We start from the raw sequence: 20,502 nt of genomic DNA on the forward strand, positions 1-20,502 counted from the left end.
TACTGATCCTGTGCAGTGGGTCTCCAAATGTGTGCTTCAGATATTTAGATTTTGAAGGGGGCAGACCACAATTACTCTCCTGGGCCTCAGTGTGGACCCTCAGGGACACTCGTTGTCTGGGTTGCTCTTTGGTGTCAATGGAGCATCTCTCAACTTGGTAGGTGCCCCTCACAATGCTACTTAAAAATGTAAGCAGTTAGATACCTTCGGTTGATCAGGTGAAATACTCCGGGTACAGGGAAAGACCATACCAGACTCTGACCTCCAGAACTGTAAAATAATAAATTTGTGTTGTCTTAAGCCACTAAGTTTGTGGTTCCCACAGCAAGAGAAACTAATACAACCTGGATGTGAAACATTATAATAGAGCATTTTAGTTAAAGGAAGGATTTAAGTTAGAAGACAGAAGAAAATGAAAATGTCCAAAGCTTTTTTCTGAGTTAAAATAAAGAGAAAGAATGCATGTTTTCTTTGCATTTACTTTTACTGGAAAAACAACAACAACAACACATTTTTTTTTTTCAAAAAGAGTCAAAATAAAAGACCATTACACAAGATCGCACAATCACAAATGCTGGCAATTAAAGGTAAGTAAGCTAGTCAGTCTCACAGAGTCCTTGTCTAAGTAGTTTTCTCCACATGCAATCCACTGACAAAGTAATTCTCAGAGCTTTTGGGCTGGATTCACAGTCACAGTGGCCATGCTCACTGCATTCCATAATTGAATCACATCAGACCTCAAGTAGGAACTCTTCCACCAAGATTTCTATCTTGAGAGCAGTTTAAATGTTCATGTTCTTTCCATTTCCCACTGGCTTTTTTCATAGTCAGGGGTATAATTCAGCGTTATCCAATGTCTTTCTCCATTTACCACACAATTTACTCTCCTCTGTTTGGGACCTAACTTCCTCAGTCTTCACATTCTCTTCAACCATCACTGTCTTTACTGTACAATAAGATGACTTCAATGTAAATATAGAAACCTACATCTTCAAAGGGGGAGAAAAAGAAAGGACCACCTGCTAGAAAAAGATACAGGGATGATAAGTAATTTCAGGGAGCCCTGGATAGCACTTTTTGCCATTAATACCAGCTTATAAAAAGCAAGTAGGAAACTTTAAAAAAGAAATCAAATTCGACGTGGTGTGTGTGTGTGTGTGTGTGTGTGTGTGTGTGTATGTTTTATTCTGCACCGTTATGAATCAAATAGGAAAATAACTAATAATATGCTCTAGCTGCAACATAAAACAAGAATGTTAACAGCTTACAAATGCTACTGTGAACATTTAGTTCTCTTCTGAGACAAGGGGCATACAAATGAGTCCAATTTTCAGAATCCTCCCCTGGGCCTTGTAATGACATGTGACATAGACGGACACTTTTTTTCCCCCCAAGGACCAGAGTCTGCAATTCCAATTAGATTCAAGCTCAAGGTACAATTTAGCAAATGCTACATGCTTTATTAATGATTTTATGCACCTGTGAGGTCTACTTAGGACCCAGAAGTTAGTTAAGAATATAGAAACAGTCTCTTGAAAATATGTATCATATCTATATGTATACTTCCTTAGGAATTATGTAAAAGTCTAACACAATTTGTGAAGTTGATTTTTATAAGTAGTTTTGTAAAACAAACCTACACATAATTTTTCCCCTCAACAGTACTGATAAAATACAGGGCACCTTTTTCTTTCAAGTATTTGGGTAAAACAGCATACCCTGAGAATTTGGGGTGCAAACCTACACCTTGTAAACTGTAGAATGAAACTCCTCAAGCACCACATTGGAAAATGTATACCGTGATAGCTTTTAAACAGAGACTATTACTGAATGTGTTTTTTCATGCACATATAATATATACTTATCATGAGATTATAGTCAATCTACTTAAGAATCAACACTGTCCTGCACTCCAAAGTATTATTTCAGGTAGCATGAGCATTCAGTTTGCAGCAAACACTGACTTCCATTTCTATGAAATATGAAAATAATTAAAATGCATTAAATCTCTTTAAGAGGCTAGAATGATGAAGTTAAATCTGAAATTAAGAAACTTATATCGCTAGATATTTTCTAGTGATATAAGGATGGATTTGAAATGTGTGTTAACATTTAAGATTTATCATAAATATGTCAAAGTGTCATTTGTTTTAGCTTACTTACTCAATGATATCCAGAGAGCCATACACGTACAGACATACGGAGACACAGGCAGACATACAGAGAACCGATATGTTAAGTCACGAACTGCATATCTGGGCTTCATTTCATCCTGAGGGCAATTTCAGTGAGTGCTTTTTAAGAAAAATACATTCTGCTGACTTAGATTTTCGTACGGGTTACAAATTTGTTCAGTTTTCCAAAAACAATTCAAATGGGGCATATTTCAACCTTACCATTTAACCAACAGGGAAAAATAGGAAATGGATCAAGATTTCTACACACAATGCCCTGTGATTCATCTGGAAAACTGAGTCACACATGTAACCCTGAGAGGAAACGGCGAAAGCCAGACTCTGCAATGCTAATTAGATTCAAGCTCCAGGCACTGTATAGGAAATGCTACATGCTTTAGTAATGGTTTTGTGTACATGAGCCCTAAAAGAGTAGTTCAGCAGCTAAAAGGACACTGGTAGGGTAATAGTTTTATGGGTCGGAAGGCTTCATAGACTCTTGGTTTTTCCTACTTAACTTGGGTTGAAAAAGGAAGGGCACAACTGTTTTATTCAAATATCAATTCAACCTCAAGAAATAATAAAACAATGAAAATGAGGATTTAGATTTACCTCATGTTTTTAAAAATGTTCCTCGCTATCACTCGAGGTGGTAAATGGCCCGGCAGGTTTGATTTGCTTTCTTATGGCTTGATGAAATGGAAAGCCATAAAATTAACAGTAGATGATATGGCGTTCATAGAATACTATTGTAAAGTCACATTTTAACCACTTGGACATTTACTACATCCACAGCAGCTTCTCAGAGGACACGGCCTCTCTGATAGAACCGACAAATGAAAAGTTCTCCTTTCTTTCCAAGTTTCTGTCCTAGTTTACCTCAATGTGAGAATTTAAGGCTCAGATCTGCTGGTGATAAATCATGATAAATAGCGATAAATAGCTTATGGGCTTCCCAGACCCTTGGTAGGTAAGAACTCTACCACATGTTCTAGGAAAGGAGATGTCTCTCATTTTGAAGACCTGGCAATCCGTTGACTACTTGACACGAGCACTGGGTTTTCCTAAAAGTCATGCACATATAATATATACTTATCGTGTATATATTATATATACATGATATTACATGATATTATATATACATGATATTATATATACATGTCATTCTAAAACAGTTTTATCAATTCTGCTTCTACCTGCCAAATCTTATCTGAGTTTCACAAGATGTGTTCAAATACGTGAGATTTCACGGTGCTGCTTTAAGTATTCTAAGCTTAAGATCTTTGATTGAGTCTACTTTCTTATTTCAATATTAAGTGACCTCTTACCCAGCACATCTCTACTGAAAATGAGGAAGGGCTGATGCTGTAAGAGAAGTTTCCCAGTGGTGAAAAATCAAGCAAGCTCTGGGGTGAATCTGTTGATGTACTTGGGTGAGAAGACCTCTATGACAAAGGAATAACGCTTTCCCCAATATGGCACAAGGGCATCTTTTCCAAACACAGAGACTGTTTCATATTTCATGTTCCATGTCTCAGAGAGGCTATCGCTTCATGTCATAGCTCATCAGCCCAATGACTGATTGAATTGTGACCAGAGCTGACTATTCCTGCCTCAAACCTTTCCTTTTACCCAACAGAACTTCTTTTCAGAGTAAGGTCCCTTTAAGGAAGTTCCTGAATGTGAAATTGAGGTTTTTTTTTTTTTAAAGAGTCCAACTGAGATGGAAAGCATAAATACAAAGTAATGAGGTTACACAAATCATACAAAAATCAGTCTCTTAGTTTTTCTACTCACACCTTCAGTTATGAGTAGTATAAAATTCTGTGGTTTCCAGAAGCTGTTTTAAGCAGAAACCAATACTGATGATCATTAAAATCAAAATAAGGCTTTAAAAAAATTACCAGAATGCTTTATCTTTGAACAAATAAGTAAATAAGAGGAGATTCCTTTAAAAAAAAAAGTCTGGGAGAACCTTCAAGTTATTGTTTTAAAAAGTAAAGAAATATTCCAACGTAACATTTGTTGAATATATATTGACTCGTTATTATGATGAGCTAAATATTTATCTGTTCAATCAACTCTTCAAAACTCACCATGAACACTCATTAAAATAACCTTCAGAACTGGGCGACAACTGAGGCAGTACTGAATGTCAAGGAAAGATTCTGTGATTTAGATTCTCGACATCTCTAAAAACCATAAAGAGCAAATGATATAAACCTAGGTCACTGCTATGGGTATGGTTAGGGCTGGAGATAATCAGAGCCACCAAATCAGAGTTTACTTTCTACCCCACTGCCCCAAACAGGTCACTCTTCAGACTCCAAATAATCTGTGAGAGACAGGAGTGTGCAACTAAGGAGGGATCATTGAAGAAGAAAAATATTCCTATACACTCATAGCAGAGGTTGGATTCTGAGGGAAGTAGATATTTTATACCTTTCTGAAACTAAGAACTTAACTTTAAATGCAACCACTGGCTCTCTAGTCTTTCAAGCCATTCTATTTTACGGCAACAAATAGTGTCATAGCATTGTACCAATGGGAAAGTTAAAACAAGGAACAAAAGTTAAAACCACCTTTTCACAGTCACATTTGAAATCATGCTAAACCCAATAAAAGAACATGTAAAACATAACCAAGAGAATGACTAGGCATGATCCAAAATGCAGACCCATCATATTTAAATCCAAACAAGTGCTACAACTCTGCCAGCCAGCCCTGATATAGTCCAAGATTCTGCAGGGAGATTTGTGATGCAAATTACTGATTTGCTCATTCGGTTTACAACAGAACCAATCCTACTCTGTTGTATGTTTTGACTGAACTATGAGAACATGTAAGAAATTGTTTGCCTAGTCACAAATGCAGGAGGGAAAGATGAAGGGAAAGCTTATATTCTGTATTAAAGTATAAAAAGAAATAGTTTTACACAGGAAAAATGCAACCATTCAATCAGCTTTGTAAAACTAAAATAACACAAGCTGTCTTAACAGGGTTATTCAGAAAAATATAGGAACTTACACACTTGGTTTATAGAAGCAAAAACTAAGAATAACATATGTAGAGGAAGGTTTCCAGATAAATTCTTAGTGCTGTTACAATGCAGCCTTCTGATTCAAGAAGATTCGTCCATCTTTCTGTCTTACTCCTATAAACAAACATAAGGAAAAGATTGTTAGTAAATCTCGCTCTTAAAGAAGGAAGAAAAATGACAAAATACATTTTATTTAACTATTTGGCTAATTTCAGTGTGAATAATGATGAAGTTCACATTTTAAAATGTGTTTGGTGAGTGTGTTTCTGAACCTACTAGACACATCCTACTGACTTTAAGAAATTGCCTCGTGGAACCCTCTCTTTGAAACTTGAATTAAATACAGTCAACCATTCAAAAATGATTTTAGAGTTAAATATTTAGTTTTATTGAAACCATCCATAACAGAGATAAAATAGTATAACCGATATGTTCCTAAAATATACAAAAATGATATTTAAACTAAATTGAAACATTTGAAATTTACCATGAGTTATTAATCTAGTTAAATGAATAAACTCTATACTCTAAAGTGAATGGTCACTACTTAAATTATGTGGAAATTCATATTGCGCATTTTGTTTAAAATGAGATATACTGGTTAGAGCCTATAACTTAGTTAAATCCATTCTAAGACAAGCATTGACATGTTCAAAAGCTTACTGAAAATTAGCCCTTTCTTTCTGTTAATCTCTTTCTCTCTATATATCTATTAGAACTTTGCCTAAAGAACATTTTTAAATTAACCTTTGGGAGTTGATATGTGAACGTAATATTATGAAGACAGAAATAGAGTGGCCTACAGGTAGTATTTGTTAGGGATTAGAAGACTCTATCATGTGAAAAGTAACTTCTAAGAAGTATCAAATAACAGCTATCTAATCAATTATATGCAGAGTACTGTGGCAAAGGATATTTTAATCCTGCCATTTAGAAACTGACCTGTGTTAAGTATATACTTAAGGAAAAAGAAGTCTATAAGAATAATTATGGGTTTAGAGAATAGCTCATGTGTATATATTTCAAGTTTGTTGATTTTACTCTTTTGTGTTTTATACCGAGAAATGACTTTCAAGAGGAAAGGGACAGCTGTGGGTTTGGAAACTTCTCATTTGCTAAAGAAGTTTAAAAGTTTTTTTTACCTTAGGACACACGGAGTAGCAACAGGAAAAATATATATAATTACAAGGGGGAGGAGAAGAAAATAGACTAAGAAGAAAAGTTTTAATGTGGATGCAAGGATCTAGTGACAACTCGAGCTGAATTCCATCGCGAAGCAAGGTTTGCAAGGACTCTCTGAGCAGAAGGGGGACAGAGAGAGAGAGAGAGAAACAGTGAGAGAGAGAAAACAGTACAGGATGGGGAGAGCAGTCTGAGGAATGGAGGAGAAATCTGTTTCTACCAGCTGCTGGGGTCATTTTTGGGGATCCACAGTCCAGATACGGCCTTTTCATTCTTTTGCAGGATACTGCTTCCGCTTATATTAACTTTCGAGGAATTTTGTTTGAAACTTTGAAAGTAAGAAAATGCTCCAATTCCTATTAAGGATGAAATAATAAAAATTGCCGGTTCAACCTAGCAGAGGGTCACGAAAAAGTCAGTAAAGGGAGAGGAGTGACTGCACTGTGTCACCGGGCAGTTTGGCCTGGATGACTTCCCATGATTTTAGGACCGGAACACATGACAGAGTTCAGCAGGGATGTTGGGTCAGATTTTCCTTTGCTCCACAGAGGTCTGTGCCCAGACTGAGAGGAAAATCACCACATGCAGCTGGCCAACTATGCCCAGAGTTGTGTAACATGCTGGAAAGCCGTGGGGCATACTAGAGGACCCCGACCACAGCCAACTGGCCTGACCCAGGGGATCAGGCAGCCCAAAGGGGACTGCAGAGCTGTGGGCATGACCTCTGGTTTGGGGAAATATCAAGCAATCCTGGGTACGGGTCCCTGGTGCTGTCCTGAGAGTCTACAGGAATAAAGGCTGACTTTCTGCCTTGGTGGAGGGCCCTGAGAGATGAGGGGCTTCTGAGGCATTGATGAGCTTCTAGTCTCCAAGGGAGATAGAACTCTTACTACATGCCATGGACTTTGTGCCACATCCTTTGCAGTGATTTTACCATTCAATCTTCACGACGTTCCTGAGAGGTATCCCCACTTTACAGTTGAGGAAACTGAGGTCCAGAGAGGGCAAGTCACTTGTCCAGAGGAGGAAGATTTTGGGCCAGGGCTGCCTGACTTCATGGTGCAGATACCTGGGTTTTAGTCAAAGCCACACTGTTTCTCTTAGACTGAAAGTCATGAGCCCATCAGTATCCAGTGGGATCCCACGCTCAGGTGACAGACCACGCTCAGGTGACAGACCACACTCACCCGTCCCCACATACACACAAAATTATTACAGACCACACACACACTGGGAGCCACAGCCCCTAGAAGTGCTGGAACTGTTTCTCTTTGGGACATAGGAGAGCTAAACTTTAATCAAAAGGAAAACACATATGGAGGCTTAGTATACGCTAGACATCGCCAGGTTCAGGGTCAATTTCTTACCTTTTTCCCTCCCTCTTTTTTCCCAAATAAGGGAAGAAGGACAATTCACAACAAGGAACTGAGATGGGGGGGGGTGGGCAGAGAGGGAGAAAGTGGGCAAACTAGGGGTCATCAATAAGAGCATGGGCCCCCAAGCTTGAAGGGCCTGGATTTCAGCTGATCTCTTAATCTGGGACAAGTTATTTTTTCATTTGTTAAATAGGGATAAGAATAGTACCCACTCGTTTAAAGAATCAAGTAGCACCATGTTAAATCTTAGTAGATAATAAATGATTAATACACATTACTTTTCATTTTTTTATTAATTTTGTAGAGAGTTGAGAAGAAAATATAAGGCAATAAAATTGTAGAGAAAGGCACAAAATAATAAGAATGGGGAAAGCTACCATCCAAGAAAAGAGAAAGGGAGAAAAGAAATGGCAAAAAAAAGACACGAGGAAGATAATAAAATAAAACAGCAGCTATATATAATAATCAGGAGAGGAAGCCACAATCAAATTAGGAAAAATATAGATACAAATGAATTGATTCAAGAACGTAATCATGGGATGAGCTGGAAATGAAATGTCGAGCTTGCAGCCTGCAGCCAGCAGCCTTGTCCGTCACCTGGCCTCGTGCACAAGGCTGCAGAGAACGCAGGTGAAGGAGCCGCAGCTTCAAGCCTGCCCTTGAAGCTGTCCAGTCTGTGGTGACAAGAGACTCCAAACAGAAAAGGGAGGAGAAGGGAAAAAGCAAAGTGGGGCTTTAAACTAAATCAACTTCAAGTGAATGGGAAAGGAGAAACCACAATAAAGAATTAAAAAAAAAAATAGCAAAGAACAGAAAGTAAATTCTCAAATAAAAGGCAAGGGAAGAAAAGAGGAGAAGTAAACTGTGGGCCCGACCCCAAGATGGAGGACCAGAAAGAAGAGTGGCCCTGGGGAGAAAAAGAGAAGGGGACTGGGAAGCAGGAAGAAAGAAGCAAATGGAAAATAGACTCTGGTCTGGGATGATTTAGGTTTTGAGTCCCAACTCTGCCCCAGAGGGACACTGTGACTTAAGAAGGGTCACTTAACTCAGGGGGTAGAAATAACTCTGAGGGGGTGAGAAGAAAAGAAAGACCAATGATGTAGGAACAACATAAAGCACACTCAGAAATGAAGAAACAAATGGGTAAAGTTTTACAGAAAAAAGAATAGACATTCAAAGGAAACAAAATAATTGTAATACCCACTGGGTAGCAGGCATGGTGCAAATTAAAGTTTTCTATTGTTATTATTACACATTTATCTTTATGCCCTTGTAAACGGTATTTAGTATCAAGTCTCAAATTTTAAAACAAAAATATGGTATCTAAGTGGCTGGGCAGGAGAAAGCATGAAAGTGAATATGTTAGGGAAGGAAAAATACAGCTACATGTCTCGAATGACAGAAAACAAAAAACTCTCATCAGAAAAGGCATCAAAGGTCCTGTGGAGAAGGAACTTTCAAAACTAAAATGAACAAATAACAAAGGCCTAAAACAGAAAAGGCCTAACAAAAACGGAGAGAGTTGTGAAGTTTTGAACTGTTGTGCTCAGCACACTGATGTGTTATCAATGGGTTCCTGTTGTGACTTTCCGGCCACTGGGCCACCGGCTGGGAACAGCCTGGTCCATTTATCACAATGTGTGATGTCATTACTAAATACAAATAAAATACGTAATATTACTACTTATCTTCTGAAATGGGTTGTGACCTGGCAAAGTTTGAGGAGCACTGCAATTTTCACCACAGGAGGAAGAGAAGCAGGGAAGACCCTACCTATGAAAGCAAAACTAGAGGAAAATTCATAACAGAATAATCCGAGAGTAGCAGCAGCTGGCTATGCTCAAATCTACACAGGGGAGAAAGAAAGGCTCCCTGTTACAACGTGCAGCTAAAAATAGATGATGAAATACTTATTATTTGAGCTGGAAGGAATCTTAAAGGTTAAGACAGGACTTGAACACTGGTTTTGCAGTTCTGCATGTACGGTCTGTGTCCTCCAGCTGGCTCCTGGACTGTGGGACGGTACCAGGTCACGTGTGGCTTTATAGCCTCACTGCAGAGTACCCTGTGCCTGGCGGAGTGTAAACATGTAATTCACGTTTGTTGAATGAATGATGGAATTAGTGCTTTTTGTTCAAACATTCATTTCACAAATGTCTGGAGAGGCAGAGCAGATCAATTGCACTTCTCTGCCATCCTTCTTGCGTTTCATGCCTCCTACCAACAAACGAACAGCGCATGGCGTGGTCCGGGAGCTGGGAGCCAGGCCCATCCTGGCTCTCTCACTCTCTGGGGACCTCACCAAAACCATTTCTTTCTAAGCCCCAGTTTTCTTCTCTGTGAAATGCTGTGCTTGGATCAAACCATTTATGTGACTTCTAGTTGAAAGGGGCACATAAAACCCTACCCTACCACAAGGAAAAACTCTGGAGTAAGTCTGGTTTTCAAAGGAAATCTTAAACTGAAAACAGCTTCCAAGCCTTCTCACACTGACCATCCGTATGAACACCAACTGACGGATGGGGGTGTACAATGTAATTTTTGATATATCTGAACCATGTTTAAATTTTTTTCACACAAGGAAAAGAACTATACACTTCTTTTTTATGTATCTGACTTTTCTTTGGAAAGTGGCATAGAACTTTCAGGATGGTGAGTTTTGAAGGATTTTTATAATAATTTCAATTATTATCTGAATTTGGGTAATTAGATTTTTGCCTGTACACAAAAAGCTAATAACTAGCTCCTGACTAGTCTTTTGCTTTCTATCTTTAGGACTGTGGACTAAAATAAAGGTTAAAGAAGGGAAAGCTTTCAAAGAAATCACTGTTCAAATCTCCAACACAGAAAACTCTGATTTGTATTTGTGTCTGATGGAAACAACTCCAGGCCTAATCTCTCCAGGCTCATCAGACAGGAGAAAGGCCAAAGGCAGCTGCTACAGGGACACGATTCGAGCGTGTGCCCGGTTCCTCCCTCCTCTGGGCCCTGTCCTCCCTTCCCCTTGCTCTGCACCTGCACAGCTCACACAAAGGCCTCGCAGGATTAGCTGCTCCCAGAGAGCCGTAGGTAAACATCCCACCTGTCCAGAAGATGAAAATGCTTTTATCTAGAGGCTACTCTTTTCCTTCTACAAAATGAATTCTCTAAATCTGCACCTCTTCCACATGCATATTTCTTTATTTTCTACACCGAACAATAGATACATTATTTATATTTAATCTTCCCTCCCCTCTGTATTTGTGGTCATTACATAGGGCCCGTTGCAAATTCTTGGAAAGGAAATCATCTGTTTCTAGATTGCAAGTAAAATGAGGCTGTGCTTTCACCTGAATTCTTACAGAAAGACCCAAGGATTTTTGAACAGTGGCCTAAGAAATGTTACTATGCATTACATTTCTTGCAGTCCAAGAAATGTAATGCATAGTAACAATCCCTTAATTCGGAAAGGTTTTATATTTTTCAATACACTATTGTATCATCTGGCATTCAGATACATTTTGAGGAGTAGAAATTACTGACACATGAGTGTCATGTGTGCTAGAGAGTTTGCATGTCTAAGAACACACAGCCAGTGAGAAGACGCTGGGACTCTGATCTAATGATCCTACTTCCTAATTTAAGGCTCTTTCCTTGAAGAAAGAAACAATGTTCCTGTTCTTTTAAGCACAGAAGAGAGAGGAATGGCTTCTTTCTTTCATATAAGCATAGAAAGGGCTCCTCTCCTAAAAATAAAGGTTCAGTATGATCTTACCAAGGAGTGAACCTCCTTAGAAGCATTTATGATGTCAACCCTTCCTCATGTGAAGAGGACAGGAGAATGAGAGGGCAAATTTCTCCCCACAGGGCTGGCAGCTTTGTGCTGTATCTGAAGGTTGCCCCTGTCTTATGTTTTTGACCTGAAGTGTCCTGGTTCAGAAAACCTGAGCTCACCTTTCCTATCAAGTTCCATGGACTGTAGTTACAGCCAGGATTCCTGTCGGTGAATCTGAATTAACTTGGGTGTCAGGATCTACATCTGCTTCATCTGATTTCCTTTAGAGGGGGCAAGGGGGAGTTGATTCTTTTCTGAAGGGAGAGGATGCAGATAGGAAAATGAGTGCCTTGTAGGGATCAACAGCAGAGCGTAGTGGATTCAGTCTGAACGAACTGGATCAAACACAGCAGCTCCATTTCAGGAGTCACTGCAGGCCCAGAATCTCCTCCTCCCCTGGAGGTCAAGCCGAGTGTGTGTGTGTGTGTGTGTGTGTGTGTGTGTGTGTGTGTGTGTGTATGTAAAGTACCTTAAAGACTGGACTCACCTAAGAAAAAGTATTCTGATGGTCTGAAAACAAAAACAAGAGCTTAAAAATACAGCCTTTTTGTATAAGAAACTCCAAGAGGAAGATGTGGTGGAGGGAGAGAAGCCTTTCTGTAGATTTTAGAAAACCTCCTAACAAGAAAATGTCAGTCTTTGACTCTCTTTACTCTGAGGAGTAACCAGAGTAACGGTGTGCCCAAGGATTTCGTGCCTGTCACTGGGGCTGCTAAGAATAGAGGGAAGCTCGCTCACTCCACAAAATCCAGGCTGGGTTTTCATTGCTTCCCCCTGCCAGTCTTCACCCAAGGCTAACCTGAGAGATCCAGGGTTCACCTCCCTCCCACTCACTGTGGGAAAAACACTCAGGCAATTTGAAAAGGTCAAAGGGGAAAGGCCAGCTGTGGGACTGAGGAGTGGGCAAGAAAATTAGCTCCTTAATAATACGGATGCAGTTTTTGCTCTGTTCTTCCGAAATGCCCATTTCTAGAGACAGCCTCCGCTGCTGTAAGTCTGCCCCTTCAAACACAAAGAAATAGGACTGCTGTTAATCCCTTAAACGTGATTATCGAAGTGATGTCCACTCACCAGCAGCTGCGCCCTTCTGCTTTCTGGTGGCCGCCCATCATCTGTGTTCCACCACGAAGCTCATGGTGGTGCCGTCAAAGGAGGGGGGGGCGATGATCCGCGGCCCCAGGGGCTGCGAAGTGATGCTGATGACAGGCTTGCCATGCAGCTGGGCAAAGCCCTTGGCCCCCACCAGCTGGGATGTGGCCGCTGGGGCAGAGGAGGAGGTGGGAGACTGACCGGAGGACATGAAGTAAGGGGCCTCGGTGAGAGATGCAGCTGCCTCTTTGCTGGGGGGCTCTGCGGCCACGGGGGAGAGCTCGGCGCCCCTTGGAGTGTGAGCAATTGGCGTGGGCTGCAGGGCATTGGCGGGCAGCACCGTGGGCAGAAAGCCGGGGTAGATCATGTAGGCGGGGCCGTAGGCCCCCGGACTCAGGGCCAAGGGAGGCCCGGGGAGGGACATGGGAGCCACAGCCTGCTGCTGGGAGGTCATGGGCACGTCCACATACTGCCCCGTCTCGGGGTCAAACAGTCTCCGGATCATGGGCTGTACTGGTGTGTCCACCAGATAGTACTGGCCGGTTGTCACATCCAGGAGCATCTTGCGCTGGGTCTGCGGAGGCTGCGGCTGCTGGAAGGGGTCTGTGGGGACCGGAGCTGGGCCCACAGGTGCCGGGGCAGGCATGCTTGGTGGGGAGAAGCAGAGGACCTGGGGCTGGGCCCCCTGGAGGGTGAAGGGCAGCAGCTGCTGGTGGTAGATCGTGGTGGGGGGATGCTCGGGGCTCTGTGGCTCTGCGGGGGCAGCTACCGTGCCCCGGGGGTCGTCAGGCTTGGTGCGCCAAGCTGGCCGGCTGGTTCCACTGACCTGAGAGCCTTTGGGGCTACTGGGGACCTGACTGCGTGCACTCAGCGGGGGCAAGCTGCAGAGAGTGGTGGCTGAGGAGGGAGGGGCCTCCCTCCCCGCCCCAGGCCTGCCTGGAAGCTCCCCAGCTGCAGAGCTCCCTTTAACGGGGATGGTCAGGTAATTCTCACAGTCGCTATGGCTCTTTTCCAGATGGCTGCCATTCTTCCTGTTGGTCACCTCTTCGAGAGATGCCCGAGTGGCCGGAGAGATCTTGAGAGACCGGAGTCCCTGCGATTTGATGCCCTTTGCCGCCGAAGGGCTCTCTGCAGCGGGGCCTTGTGGGAACTTGCCAGCGACACCCCCAGTTTTCTGGGTGCTGCTGGCGCTCACTGTGAGCACGTTCCGGTGGCTGGGGAGCGGGGGCAGGGGCTGGGTTCTGTCCACATCCTTGTGCACCGGGGGGATATAGAGGGACCGGGGCCTCTCCCTGGCCAGGTTCTCAAAGGCGGCCGCGCGGGCGGACACACTCTCGGCGCTCGGGTTGGAGTTCCTCCGCTGCAGACGCTCTATGGGGCCCCCTCGCAGGACCACACCTGCGCCTTTGTGCCCGGCGCCCCGCTCTTCCGCCCCACCCACCCGTTTGGCCAACTTGTCGGGGTCCCGCTCAGCACCCCCGGCCCCTTCTCTCTCCTCACTGGCGATGAGCGACAGGACGTGGCTGTCAGTCATCAGGGGCAAGGGGTCGCTTTTCCGCTTCCACTCGTTCCTGTTGAAGCTGTACAGCTCTTCCATGGACCTCACAGCCGCCGTCAGCTTCTCCAGAGCATTGCGAGATGTCTTGGGGCCTCTTCCTTCCTCCTTGACCTCCTCCTCCTTGGCCTTCTCTGGGGTCTTCTGAGCCTTGGAGACGATCTTGAGCACGGGCAGGTACGAGCCCTGCTCAGGCTTATTGGGGGCGATGGTGGCCACGGGCAGCCTGCCAGATGCCCTGTGAACCAAGACTGTCCCTTCCGGCGAGGAGGAATTCAAGGCCCTGCTGCTGCCCTCCATGCCCACGTTCTCCCTGGGCTCTCGGTCTGTGCCGTCTTCCCTCTGGTTCACCACAGCTTGGCACGTAATCACCATGGGGGACAGGGATTCCGAGCCACCAGCTGCAGGAGCCAGCGGCCTGGGTTTGGGCCCGGTCAGCCCCTGCTCTGGGGTAACGCTGCCCTTGTCACTGCTGTCCCCTGACGCTTTGATGAGTTTCCGGACATCTCTTACCTGGTGGAGGGGGCCTTGGGCCTTGGACTTGTCCCTGACATCTCTCACCTGGAACTGGGGCACTTTTTCCAGGTTGTCCCCCCGGAAGAGTTTCTGCTGTACCCTGCTGTTGTCCTCAGTGGTCTTGAAGAGGTTCGAGGCGCCGCCACTGGCCAGTTTGGGTGTGAGCAACTTGGCGATGTTGAAGTCCGAGCCCGGCTGCTGCACGCTTCCCAGCCGGATCTTGATCTCGGGAGCCTTGGGCCTGACCACTGCTGTGGAGGTGGCCTGGGCAGTGGGGTGCTTGGTGGCCTGCTTCCCCGGCTGCTTGTCCTTGGGTGTCTGCTGGATGTTGGGGACAAAGAGGCGAGACATGATGGTGGACTTACTGGCAGAGATCTCCCCGAGATCAGCCCTCCAGTCGCCCCCTTTGGGGAGTTTCAGCTTCCCGATGGGGGCCTTTTCTTCCCGCTTGTCCGCCTCCTTCTCCTTCCATGACCGGAATGCACTGTTTTGACTGCGGAGGAAGATGCTCTTGACAGTCTCTGACGCACTCTTTTTGATTTCACACACTTCTACCGGGGGTCCATCGGCGAAATTACGGCCGGAGCCTGCATGGCTCTCCCGAGGGGCACTGGCTTTGAAAACTGGGGATTTAGACCCAGCTACGGACCCCTCCCCACCTGCATCAGACACGCTGACCACCGTGTACTCAGAGCCGGCCTCCGAGTGGCGAGAACTCTGCCTCTGCAGGCCCTTCTCCCGCTGCTTCTCACCCCCGGGGGGAGGGCCCTCCGTCTCCTTCGAGCTGCTGGAGAGGTTATGGTGGGATGTGTCACTGACTTCTCCCCTCTCCATTTTGAACTCATGTTCCCGCTGCATCTTCTTGGAGATGACGTTTTTGAGCAGACTGGAAGCAAACTTGGACTTCTTCTGGGGGCCGTCAGCTCGGGAGGCAAGCCTGCTGCCCTCAGAGGTCTCCGAGCCATCATCCGTGTACACTGACCCGGGGCCCTTGCTGGGGCCTTTGGTGGCCCTGCAGGGCCCCGCGGCGGAGCTGGCTTTGCTCTCACTGCGTAAATTCAGAGGCTCGAGAAGAGTGACCACGTGGGAGCCCGACTGGACCTGCTTCTGGAAACACAGAGGTGTCTCCACGTGTTTGATCTCCCCCTCGACTTTGCTGACCACGAACTCCAAGGCCTTGGTCTGGGACTTCTTGGACTGGATGTAGAGCTGGTCTGCGGTCGTCCTGGCCCCACTGCCCTTCCTCAGACCCGCAGCCATAGAGGCGGCGCTGCTCCTGAGGAGACTCTGTTCCACCCTGGCTCCAACGCCTGCGCATTTCAAGTCCAGGAAGGCCGACCAGCGCCCAAAACCGACTTCGGAGAGCGAGGAGGACTCCCGGGAACTGATGTTCAGAGCCTCAAAGTAGGGGTAAGCGAGGCTCCGGAAGGCCCGGGAGGTCAGGTTACGCACCTCTTTGTCGGCGTCGTCCAGCTCGCTCACGGCACTGGAGGCCCCGCTGGAGGAGTCCACCAGCTCCTTCGCCCGGACGGCCCCGCACCGCGTTTGCAGGCGAGCAGGGACGGCGATGAATTTCTTCGCATGGTCCTGAGCCACGGCTGCAGCCGGGTCTTGCTTCAGTGAACTTGAATTGTGTTCAGCAGCTGTAGAGACGCGGAGGCTCATGTCGCCTTCATGCTTGGCAGCGTAAATAATGTTTTGCTTTGCACACACGTTGCTAGGCTCATTTATAGCCCGGGAAGTCGGTTTGATTGATAGGAGGATCTGGCCTGCTGCACTCCCGCAGCTGCTTGCGGCGGCTGAGGCTGCCTCCAGCGGCTGCAGCAAGGGCTCACACGGGGTGGCAGTGCCAGGCCCCGTGGCTGGGGGAGTGGGGTTGCTGTCCGAGGGGCCGCTGCCCACTTCCGTGCTGCTGGTGTCGCCACCGCTGCTGCCCGCGCTGGGGCGGGCGGGGTCACTGTCCGTGGGGCTGGGTGTCCGGGTGGCGTCGGTGCTGGGAGCGGTGCTGAGGTAGCAGCTGTTGTCATCATCCTCTTCGCTCGGCGTGGTGACGTCCTCTGGGGTCTCGTCGCTGCCACCAAAGGAAGCATAGTCCACGAATGAGTAGATCACGTTGTTGTCCTCGAAATCCCAGCGGGAGGCCAGGCCCACGTCGAAATCCGTGTCCTGCTCTACCTCGCTCAGCTGGATCTCGTGGGTGGTGATGTAGTGAGCCTCCTGATTCTGGGGGGGGTCCCTGCTGCCCTGAGACTTGGCAATCATGTCTCTGCACTCGGTTCTCTCTCCTCCTCCTGGTTTTCCCCCTTCTTCTCCTCCCTTGGGCTGGCAGCTCACTGCGTTCTCACCACTGTCACTCTCAAAGTCTAACAATGAGGACGAGGTGGCCAGAGCCCCCGTGGATGTGGTGGTATCACCCGTCTTGGAAAGGCCACCTTCCTCTGCTTTGTCCACCAGGGCGGAGGAGGGAGAAGAGAGGTTGCTGCCCTCATCAGTGCCGGAGAACTGGGGTCCGGAGGCTTCCAGGGAGGCAGGATTCTTCTGGGGGGCTGGAGCCTCACACTCTTGGCTGCCGGCTTCGTCTTGGGCTTTCTCCTTGGGGCTGCTAGCGCCCCTCTGATCCCCCGGGCGCTGCTCCAGAGTAAGTCTCATGGTCCGGGGACTGTGCCTCTGCACTCCAGCTGAAGTGCGCATCTCCACATATTTCTCTTCTCGCTGCGAGGAGGCCGATGGCTTGAGAAGTGGTCGCAGCTGCTGCTTGAGCTCCTGGCGATCTTGAGCTCCGCTCACCCCCTCCCTGACCTCCTTCGGTCTGGCCTGCAGATTCAGCTCAGGAGGGGCGCCTTCCATTCTGAGCCCTCGCCTAGGTTTCAGTGACAGGAGAAGACAGTGGGGAGCACCGGGGCGGTCCCGGGCCCCTCCCTGGCCCTGGAGGGGCTGCAGAGTAGCCCGAAGCAGGGTCCCACGTGCCTGGATTGGCCCCAAGGCTATAGGCACCACTGCCGCGGCTGCCACCACCTTCCGGTTCTTCAGCCCCTGTGGCGGGGCCCGGGCGAGGCTGAGGGAGGAAGGAAGGCTCCCGGATGGGGCGGCAGAGGTGGTCTGTGGCCAGGGGGCTGCGGCTCCGGCCGAGACCGTGGCCAGCTTCCCGTAGCTGAGCTGTTCTGTCCAGTTGTTTGCCTGGCACCATCGGCAGCTAGGAGTCTGAATGCCATCGGCCACGGAAGGAGCAGCATCTGTAGGCCGACCCCGGGACTCCCAGAAATGAAAGGAAAGCATGTGCTGTTTCTTGTGAAGCCTTGTTCCTTTCCTGGATGGGGTAAGAGTGGGTCACGTCATTCCAGAAATATTTTTAGTGTCTATTCCCTAGTCATACGGAAACCACACTTGAGGGTAGAGAGAAGAGGCTCTAAGATGAAGAGAGAGTGTTGGGGGTGGAGGAGGCATGTGGGTTCTAACTGAAATCAACCAAATGTCCTATGTAATCTATTACAGGGATGTCTAGCAAGTATGAAATTGTTCTTTACTGACTGTCATCTTTCACTCCCAAGTCTGATTAGATGTTTTTTCCCCCTTGTTCTTAAATAAAACCCAAATTCAGCATTGCATTTCAAATCAATTAAGGACAGCTCTGAAAGACTTCAAAATCTCCCTTGAACATATGGTAGCTTTAAGTTTGTCTCAAAATCTATGCATTTCCTTTCTCTTTCATCTCAAATCAATCAAGTTCTGGTAATAAAACTTTTCACAGGAATAAAACACTCTGTCCTTCCTTCCCCAAAGTCCTACTTTACGAAACGTAATCTGTTCATTTAAAAATAGGAAGAAACCCTTCTAGAATCTTTACTGTGCACTCGAAGTGTACAGGGGCAATTTTCAAAGACTTAGAACTTAACACTTCAAATAAACTTTTAATTATAGTCACTAAAAGGGAGCACATGGGCTAAAAGTGACACGACTTCAAATCCCTTCCACCTCAAGCAAGTTCCTTAAACTTCTAAAACCATGGCAAGACAATAAACCTCCACTTAAATATAGCCTGGGCTGCAGCCTCACGGGTCAGTTACACTGGCTGAATTCCAGACCTGCAGGGCACCAAGTCAAAAGGCACAGAAGAACAACGAATACGCTTACCCTTCCTGAGTACAGTGCGGCTTGGAGGGAGGTTCAGAGAGGAAATGTGACCCACTGGCATGCCCCGTGGCAACGAAGCCCAAATCCCAGTTCACTGGCTCTGAGATCCTTCCATTTCAAACAGTTCAGTAGTTGTGTAAATGAATTTGCCAGGCAACCCAAACGGGGGTTCTGTACTGGCCATCCCCAGAGCAGATCCCTTGGCTGCTATCCATGGAGAACCACGACTCTTGGTTTGGTGAGATCTGGCCCTCATCGTCTGCCAGGCCCAATTCCACCACTATACATAGTCTATGTGTCACTTATGCCAATTGAATAAAGCACTATTTTAAACATTCACATTTGTGGGGAACAAAAATAACACCATCAACCATCCCCTTCCAACATGAAGGCAACCCTCACACAGAAAAATGTTCCTTCCTCTGCATGGGCGTGGGAGGAGGCATGGAGTGGGGGCCCCTAGCAACTGAAGCATCGCCTTCTCATCCTTGGGATGTGGACGGCACAGCCCTGCCATTCTCCCCAGGACAACTCCCTTCTGCCCACATCACTGCCATTAAAAACAGGACATAGGGAAGGCTGGCGATATCAAGTATCACAATGTGGATATAAAGCCAGAGCGCTAGATGAAGAGAGTAAAAGAGAAAAGGAAACAGAGAGGGGGAGAGAGAAAGGGAACGAAAGAACAAGAAGGAGAGAGAGAGAGAGGATTTGCTAAATTTGCAATCAACTGTTTTGATTATGGAGAACCGTGTGTAATGGCACAAAATCGTGGATTTTTTTTTTTTTTTCTGTAGGTGGGTCTCTCACTGTTGCGGCCTCTCCCGTTGTGGAGCACAGGCTCTGGACGCGCAGGCTCAGCGGCCATGGCTCAGGGGCCCAGCCGCTCCGCGGCATGTGGGATCTTCCCGGACCGGGGCGCGAACCCGCGTCCCCTGCATCAGCAGGTGGACTCTCAACCACTGTGCCACCAGGGAAGCGCCCTGGATTCCTAATGATAATAAAAATTTTAAATCATAATAATTACAATATGAGTTACAAAGTGTTTACTATGTGTGAGACGCCATCTGAAGCACTTTTAAATGTGTCTGTATTAATTTATTTAATTCTCATTACAATTTGGTGAGTTAGGTACAATTATTGTAGTGATTTTACAGATGGGAAAGCTGCAACACAGAGATGTTAAGAAATTGTGGAGCAGAATTCAAACCTGGGCTGTCTAGTTCCAGACTTTGACCCTAAACCGTGATGCTGCAGAGCCTTGCTGACTTCCACGCTCAGATACTCTCTAGGGCGCCCAGATGCTCAATTAGACGGGAGCAACGCATCCTAGGCAACTTCACCTGCATGACCACAAGTCAACCACGTCACCGTTTCTCGGTTTTGTTTTGTTTTGTTTATATCATCAACCTGTGTACACATTATGTATTCAGGGATTAAGGAACATGAGCGTATACATAAAATGAAATAAAATATAATCGGCTCCTCCAGGCAAGTAGAGTGTTCTCAATGCCCCATTTTAATTTTGCTTTGAAGCCTTGGACGAGAAACCCTGAACACTTCCTCGAGCTCTGTGGGCCATGCACACTCCACAGCTGAATAGAAGATGGAGTTTCTGCCCATCA

At 46.2% G+C, this 20,502-nt stretch overlaps 1 protein-coding gene across 2 annotated transcripts; it reads right to left on the reverse strand.

Moving 5' to 3' along the window:
* Positions 1-465: 465 nt before the first annotated feature.
* Positions 466-18,022, reverse strand: C4H4orf54 (chromosome 4 C4orf54 homolog). 2 transcript variants are annotated; one of them, XM_060147612.1, is made up of 3 exons: positions 12,658-18,022; positions 5,206-5,328; positions 466-1,022 (listed from the first exon to the last, which is right to left on the reverse strand). In XM_060147612.1, exon 1 carries the CDS (start codon positions 18,020-18,022, stop codon positions 12,695-12,697), a length of 5,328 nt encoding a protein of 1,775 aa, XP_060003595.1. In that variant the 3' UTR covers positions 466-1,022; positions 5,206-5,328; positions 12,658-12,694. The 2 variants fall into 2 exon arrangements, with proteins under 2 accessions (XP_060003595.1, XP_060003593.1); XM_060147610.1 differs by having other exon boundaries at positions 5,202-5,328.
* Positions 18,023-20,502: the final 2,480 nt, after the last annotated feature.

The sequence above is a fragment of the Lagenorhynchus albirostris genome, chromosome 4 (assembly GCF_949774975.1).
Source record: "Lagenorhynchus albirostris chromosome 4, mLagAlb1.1, whole genome shotgun sequence".
In the NCBI taxonomy this organism is placed as follows: domain Eukaryota; kingdom Metazoa; phylum Chordata; class Mammalia; order Artiodactyla; family Delphinidae; genus Lagenorhynchus; species Lagenorhynchus albirostris.

Bases quoted from the DNA above. Each gene is read 5' to 3' on its own strand.
- C4H4orf54 (XM_060147612.1), bottom strand. From the start codon at position 18,022: ATGCTTTCCTTTCATTTCTGGGAGTCCCGGGGTCGGCCTACAGATGCT.